The following is an 8,703-nucleotide window of genomic DNA, read 5'->3' on the forward strand; positions in this document are numbered from 1 at the left end:
ATTTTTTTATTTTGTAGAAACAAAATAAATATATTGAAAAATATAAAAACAATAAAAAGTTATACTTCAGAAGTTAATTTAGTATCAAAAACGTAAAATATTTGAGTAGCCGAAGACATAGCCAAAGATTACAGCACCATAGCACTGGCGAAAATTTAAATTTGTCGACTGGAATTCCTTCGGATAAACGACGCTCTACTGTATTAGATTGATTCTTTACTTATATTACTGGTGTAAACATGACTATCAAAAATTATTATATTTTTGATACTGATAGATTAATAAGATACTGTAATAAGATGTGTTAAATATAAAATTTTTTATATATTAAATATAGGATTCATATATTTTTAATGTTTTGATTTCTTTAAATAGATTCACAGTTAACATTATGGTTTTTGATTCTAGTTTAATTTTATGAACATACAGTATTTATAATTGTACAAAAAAATTAACATTTATTATCTGAACAATTTTGAAAATACAATATTAAAATAAAAATTTGTATTTTTTAGAATACAAGAGAAGCCATCAGACGTCATACATTAGAATTTGGTGAGCTTCTTCGTAAGGAAAATGATGTTGCACTTGTTACAGATGGGAAAGTTAGTAATATTTCCTTACTTTACATGAATAATAGCTTGTTTACAATGTTTACTAATAATAATTTTTTTTTCAGACATTAAAATATGCATTAACATCAGATGTTAGACATGATTTTGTTGATATCGCTCTCTCTTGTAAATCAGTAATATGTTGCAGGTAAATATATATTTAAAAATTTTAATTTAAATATTTTTTTTACGTTTCACTAACAACTTGAGTAACCTGGAAAGAAGTTTCAGATTATCCAATTGTTTGAATTATCAGAAATTTCTAATAAAGTAATAAAACTTCAGAAAGTATTTTATAATTTTCTACAGTATAAAAATTCTAAATTTCAATTTATTGAAACAAAATGAGGTGTTACAGTTTTATATTAGAATTTTAGGATAATGATTGTTAACATTCCAGGATTCCATTAGAGATCAGAAAAGCTGTAAAGGGCACAAGTCAAAATATAACAAGATCAACTAGTTCATCTAGTCATACCATATTTTTCATATGTACAGTACATGATAAACATCATTCACAATGAGTAGGGCAAATTACTTTTATTCAAAAGGATCCTAAAATTTCAAATTGATGCATGTAATTTAATATCTGTTAGTAATCTGTTAATAATAGTTTCTTTAACAGTTTTAATAATACTTGAATGATAGTGAAATCTACCAAATTCAAACAAAAAAATAAAATCTGATTTACTTGATTTCACAATTAATTAAATTAAAGTTTACTATATTATGAATACATAATTTCTTTGATAGAACTATGGTTAATTGATTATATTCTTCAATTTAGATTTAAATCATTTACTTGTAGTAAATGATTTAAATCTAAATTGAATTTAAATAATTTACTACAAGATTTTTAGACAAATTTTTAAGTAGTCTATCTTTAATAAATTTTAATTTCAGTTGAAAAAAAAATTTCAAAAAGTTCAAAATATTAAATACAACTAAATCTTCAATTATACTGTTATATTCATAGTTGAGCAGAAATAAAATTTAAAAATTTTTAAAATTTTTGTAGATTACTATTACTTTTGATAATAATAAATGACGCTTTTAGTCCATGACTTTAATTTAGATAGAGTTAGATAGTCTAATAAATAGGATTTTAACAATTTGGAGGGCTTATCACATCAAGGCCGACCGAAAAACAGACCAGATCTTTTTCAAAAAAAAAAAATGTAATCTTTAATAATCACTTTCAAATTTAGGAAAGAATGCATTTCAGGTACATGGACCCCTCATCAGCTTACAAACACATAGTATCACCTTAGCACACACATAATTATAACACTAATAGTTAACCAATACAAAGGACTTTTTGATATATACAGTGCACTGTATTTACAATACTTAATACAACTCATATACTAAAGAACAACCAATCATAAAATAAACCACACTAAATAATACAATGAAGTAAACTTTAATATTTTACAAACTTTTTTTATGTTATTTATGTGACAAATTATTAATAATAAATTTGTGTAATTAATACAGTAGAGCGTCGTTTATCCGAAGGTCGGTTATCCGAAGGAATTCCAGTCGACAAATTTAAATTTTCGCCAGTGCTATGGCGCTGTAATCTTTGGCTATGTCTTCGGCTACTCAAATATTTTATGTTTTTGATACTAAATTAACTTCTGAAGTATANAACTATATACAATAATTAGTAAAATCAAATAACAAAATTTATTCAATGAAACTCAACAAGAATCAACCCGACAAAACTCAATTCAATCTAGTTTCTAACTTAAATCTATTCCCCTTTGGAATTCGACAAAATTCAAAGACTTAACTTATATACAATAATTCTTATGAATTAAAGATCCTAATCGTCACCTCAATATACTAGGAACCTATTTCCTCAACTCTCAAGACTTTCTCTATTCGTTGATCCACAAATTGAATAACTTCAAAATTGCCTTGGAACTATTTGATCCTATCGGACACCTCTCTTTCGTTCACTGCTACGAAACTCACCAAGCTCGTTGCTATCTGGAGTTCACCTCCTTCATCTTCACTTGACGTTCGGACTTTATACTGTGAGGTGATGTCACAATTCTGACTGCGATCATTCCCCTCATTTACATACTTATTCGCTAACAATAAACATTTTCTATTTTTCTGGCAGCCTATTTTCCGACAATACTCGCTAACCTTTTACATTATTCTTTTTGACAATTTTTGGGATGTTTTATTCTTTTAAGGTTTAGCGAATTTAAGTTGTGCTTGTGGGGTTTTCTTCCCCCCTCCCCTTTTCCTCGGTGCGGACTTAGTTTTTTCCGCTCGGGAACGCAAGTGTACGTGAGTTTTTTCTACTGCGCTTTTCTCTCGTTGGTGAGTTGGTTTCTCTTCTATATTTAAGTTTCTAAGGTGAATGGTGGGGGAAACCTTCGTCCTAACAAAACATAAGCCCCAAACAAAAATATAATAAAAAAGCAAAATTAAAGTAAATAAAAATAATGCTCGGACTTGGTTCCTTACATAATTTCTCTATTTAGTCTTAATTGGATAAAGAATTTTTTAACATTGAAGATTAAATCAGAACCCATATAGTCGTTAATGTTTGGATAATCTAAAATTATATTATAATAAGCAGAGTTAATATGGTACCTTACATCATAAATATCTTGAGTTAAAGATATTTCAAAAGCATTCTTAATTAATTGAGTACTATATATTTCACACAATTCAGATTTATATATGAACGGAACTATTGGGAAACCGAACATATTAAACAAAGTTGACAATTGACAGATCCAATTTTTTTCTTGACTTATCGCTGAAAGATTTTTGATATAGTATTTTCAACAGTAGAGCTGGAATCTTCTCAATCGGCTAAGAAATTTAATATATCCTTTAATAAAAAACGGACCCAATTTAAGTCTGTTCAATTCAAGACAAAGCACCGCACAGAAACATTATAATCTAGATAAAAAACATTACATACAAATTTGTTTTGAATTATTTCTAGATTTTTAAAATACGATAAGCTCCAAATGGGAGCAGCATATCCAAAACCATTTAGAATAATGGAAGAAAACAATCTAAATTTGACTTTAATGTTATGAATTTTTAATTTAGCAAACAATTTGACTAAATTGTTAATCAAAGTAGTAGATTTTGTTTTGACTTTCTTATAATGTTTCTTAAAAGACAAAGTAGGAGTAAGCACTAAACCCAAGAATTTTATTTCTGAGACTATTAAAAGCTTTTCTTGGTTGAGATAAAATGACATACATTTTTTTGGTAATTTAGTACCATTTTGGAAAATCATAATAAAAGATTTTTTTGGATTAATTTTCAATTTTAATTCTTCACAGTATTTTTGTAAAGCATGTATTTTTCGTTGAAGCACAGCTGCAGTCGGTGCTAACATTACTATATCATCAGCATATGAAATAGAATGAATTATTTGATCTTCAAAAGAAAAACCATCATTTTCATTTGTAAAGCAGTCATTCAAGTCATATAAGTAAAAGTTAAATAAATAGGGGGACCATGGGTCACCCTGTAACAACCTCGATTTATTTTTATAGCTGGCAATATAGTATTATTCTATTTTATGATGATATCGTACCGACCAAAAAGCAAACCAACAGCACTGATCAATTTAGCATCTGCTCAACATTTAGACATTTTATTTTGTAGATTAGCTATTGGAACAGATTAATATGCCTTCTCTAAGTCCAAAAAAAAGAGCAAATACTTTGTCTTTTCCTTTGTAATTGAAGTTGTATTAATGCCAGAAGTACAAATAGTGCTATCAGAGTGCCACCATCTTTGTTAAAAGCATATTGGATTCTATTATTATTCTATAGCAATTATTTCTATAGTCGTTTGTAGCAGTCCATTCATTAAATTTTGTCATTAGTACAGGTGTATATAGCTTCCGAAGTCCAGATAATAGAGCGATCGGTCTACAGTTGGCTGGTTGTGTTCTATCTCCTTTTTTGAAACTCATATATAAAATTATTTTATTCCATTCATTAGGTAGTATAGTTAAATTATATAAATCATTAAATATTCTGACTAAATACTCAACCATTGGCCTCGGTAATTTCTTTATTGCTATGTTTGGTATTGTATAATAATCTGGGGCAGTTTTTTCTTTCAATTTATTAATATGGGAGCACAAGGTTTTTGAATTAAATAGTTCTTCATATGACTGAATATTTTGTTGATCTTGATAAGTTATATTCCTATTGTTGTAAATTGAATAACACCGTGAAAAATCCCTAAAATAATTATACCAAACATTATGAGGAATTATTGGATTATTAGCTGATTTTGAATTTTTACAAAATCTGTTTATAATCTTCCAAAACAGTTTGGTGTCCTTCTGTTCAATTAATGAGTCACTTCGTGAAGAAAAATATTTTTTCTTCTTGGCTTTAATTATATTTCTATACATTTTTTTGTGTAACAAATATTGTGTTAAATAGTAGGTCGAATTAGTCTTCCAGAATTTTTGTAGACTTTTTTGTTTTTTAATTTTATAATAATAGCATTTTTTATCGAACCAAATCTGTTTAAATTTGTTAGTCATATTATTATTATTATTTTTAAAAAAGAATGATTGTAATAATTTCATTAGATATTCATAGTTCTTATATGGATTATTAATCTTTTCTTGTGATAATAGTTTGTTGGATTTAAAAGTCAATTCTCTCGGGAATCTTTGAATATTAAACTTTGCTCTCGGTCTATTCAAAAGTTTTGAGGGTATATTAGACTGTTTCGTTAAGTTGATTGTATCCTTATTTCCTTTTAATACTAGGTTTATAGGAAAATGATCAGACATATCTAATTCTAGAATTTCCATAGATAAACAATGATCTATCATAGCTTGAGAGCATATAATAAAATCTATAATAGATTTTCCCATGTGAAATATGAAGGTAAACTCAGCCGGATAATCTCCTTTGATTCTACTATTCAGTAGAATCAAATCGTTTTCTTGTGTAAAATTTAACAACGTATAAACATCTGTAGATACAGATTTATCTTTCGATAGTCTTTTATTTTTAATAATGTCACTATTCCCTTTATATTTTAGATCCATAGTTTCTCCAATGCGAATGTTAAGATTGCCACCGAATATCCAATAGTTTATAATATTAATCCATGGATTGATAGTTTTTTGTAATTCTTGAAAGTTTACCATTTTATCTGATGAAGGAGAGAAATAAGCTAGTATTAGGCCAATTCATGCCTCTCCCCACAATACTTGGAGATTCTGATTAATATTTATTATCAGAAATATAAAACCATTAGTTATATAATATGAGCATATCTTACCAAATGTTTTCTTCACCAATAATATGAGACCGCCAGAAGGATGTCTGAATTTACTGTATCTCAGGGCTTTACTAACTAATATTGCATAATCTTGTTCAAGATCTTTCTTATCTTCTTCACACAATTCGATAATCTAGGTTTCTGTAAAACCAACAACAGAATGTTGATTTATATATTTTCTTATATCAGCATTTTTAAGTTTCCCCTGTAATCCATGTATATTCCAAAAACCAAATGGTACATTAAAGTTATCGTTAGTATTAGATTTGGTGAAGGAACAACTATTAATAGATCTATCAGACTCGACCTGAATATCTGTATTGATATTATCTTCATTATTAAAAGTCTTTTTTGCAGTATTGTCATAGAATAAAGCTTTTTTTGTATTTATCTTATTTAATTCTAAGAATTTATTCAAATTTATCCTAAAAAATTATCTAATTGAATAACTGAATCTAGGTTGATATCATAGGTGAATATTTTCTTATCGTAAATGTAATAATCATCCCTGATGATTATTTTATTTTTACTTTCTCCTGTTTAATTATAGGCAATAAATTCTTTCGTCTGAATCTAGATCTTCTACATATATCAGTGGTAAAAATCACCTTTCTATATCTCTCATTGTTAAAATTAGCTCTTGATTTCCAAAATTTATTTAGAATATGATTTCTACTGTATTCACAATCTACTGTTAGTTTGACCATTGGATTAGAAATGTTGTCATTTAGTCTAATTAACCTTTCTATGATACAGTTTTCTATTTCTAATATCTCTTTAATAAATTGATCAATTTCATTTATATAATCCGTATTAGAGAAAGGGAAATTTGTAATAATAATAATATTTTTTGTTTTTTCATTAATCAACTTATCTAGTTCAAATTCTAACGTACCTTTTAGATGGCTATTATGCTTAACTAATACATCTAGTTTTTTTCATTTCTTGAGTTAGATTCTGTATTTCTTCTTGATATCTTTTATTCTCTTCTTTCATACATTGTAGTTCGTTCTTAATGCCTTGGATATCGTGATTTAACTGAGAGAAATTGGCCTGTAACAAATCATAAATTGATTTTAATGAATATTGTGGGTGTGATTCTACTTGAGGTTCCTTAAGAGATGAAGGTTCAAAGTATTCCGAGATTTTCAAAGATTTCAAAGCTCCTGAGTTGTATCCAGTAGATTCTTCCTCCAACTGCAAAAACTCTCCACACAATAATTCTTCCTCTGGGTATTCTGCGTTTAGTTCTTTTGCATTATCTTTACGAGGCCGACCTCGCCCCCTCTTTTGCATATCAAAACAGCCTACTTCTTAAGGAGAATGGGGGAAGGACCTGGATTAGGTTCTATTCCCACCATTATTAAAAGGCAAATAATTAATTTTAACACTAAACAACTTGTTATTTTCCACATTAAGACACTTATACAGACTTCACAGTATTTACGTACGAATAATAGATTAAGAGTGTTTAACAAACTTCATCAAAAAAACATGCCAACAGTCTCGACAGTCAGCGCCACCCGGCCAGTTCTAAATTTATAAATAACCATAATAGAATAATTATTGATTAAAAAAAATGTAGTTTTATTTGCACTTTACCTTTGAGAATAGATGATGGTGAAGGTGTAAACTGTTGGCGGAAGAGAGGGAGAAGGAAAATGATACTAAAAACTTAACTTACATAACATAATGTAACAATAACTTAAAAATAACTTATAAAACAGCACTAATTGTTTTAGCTTTTTTTTCTTTTTTAATTTTTATTCACTGCTTTTTGCTTTCTTTCCTTCACTTCCACCAGCACTTTCACTGGATAGAGGTTGCTTGGTAAAATATCTATCCATAGAGGTTTGGCTTTGCCTACTTTTTAAAATGTTTCTAAAATGACTTAGGCATATCTCATTACTCCGAGCAGCAATATGGCCAGTGTGAACCTTTTTGGGATGTTTCTTTTCAATAAAATCAGTCATTTTCTGATAATACCTCAAGATTTCCTTTATCGAGTGAGATCCTTCCACAACAAAGCAAACACACGGACTGAGACCGATGAACAGAAGTGAATAAAAAATGGCACTGCAAACTAATGTAACGTCGTATGGTGAGTTTTTGTTTGTATCGTGGAGCAAAAATATGTTCGAATTTCATGTCGTATCCTGAAAATTTTGTATGCAGAGGTGTTCGTATCCTGAGGTACCACTGTATATTTCATAATAAATGATAAATTATAAGGAAACTGTGTTTATGCTAATTTATTTTTGTGTGTTTACTTTATTTTCTACTAGGTTCACTAATACAGTTTTGAATACATTTATTGTAAATATAATAATTTTTGGTTAATTTGTATAAATAAATAAACTAAATGTTTTATTTAATTACAGTAGAGCGTCGTTTATCCGAATCAATTGGGGACTGGGATTGTTCAGATAACTTATTTTTCGGATAACCAATTATGTACGAAAAAATATATTAATTTATCCCGTGTTGAAATTTTTATCCTTTGCGTGTCGCTTTGCGTTGAATTTTCGTCGATGTTAAGCCTAACGAAGACTATTGTATTGTTAAAAATTATTTTTTTATTTTGTAGAAACAAAATAAATATATTGAAAAATATAAAAACAATAAAAAGTTATACTTCAGAAGTTAATTTAGTATCAAAAACGTAAAATATTTGAGTAGCCGAAGACATAGCCAAAGATTACAGCACCATAGCACTGGCGAAAATTTAAATTTGTCGACTGGAATTCCTTCAGATAACCGACCTTCGGATAAACGACGCTCTACTGTA

The 8,703-nt window shown here is 28.2% G+C and overlaps 1 protein-coding gene across 1 annotated transcript in view; it reads left to right on the forward strand.

The window, feature by feature from the left end:
* Positions 1 to 8,703, forward strand: part of LOC111617359 (probable phospholipid-transporting ATPase IA) — a 231,157-nt gene that overhangs the window by 187,188 nt on the left and 35,266 nt on the right. Inside the window, exons 42-43 of the mRNA XM_023358665.1 lie at positions 516 to 605; positions 680 to 762. Of these exons, the coding sequence (XP_023214433.1) occupies positions 516 to 605; positions 680 to 762 (173 nt within the window). The remainder of the gene's footprint in view (positions 1 to 515; positions 606 to 679; positions 763 to 8,703) is intronic.

Source organism: Centruroides sculpturatus, unplaced genomic scaffold (genome assembly GCF_000671375.1).
Source record: "Centruroides sculpturatus isolate CEXI.00-Female unplaced genomic scaffold, Cexi_2.0 scaffold118, whole genome shotgun sequence".
Lineage (NCBI taxonomy): Eukaryota > Metazoa > Arthropoda > Arachnida > Scorpiones > Buthidae > Centruroides > Centruroides sculpturatus.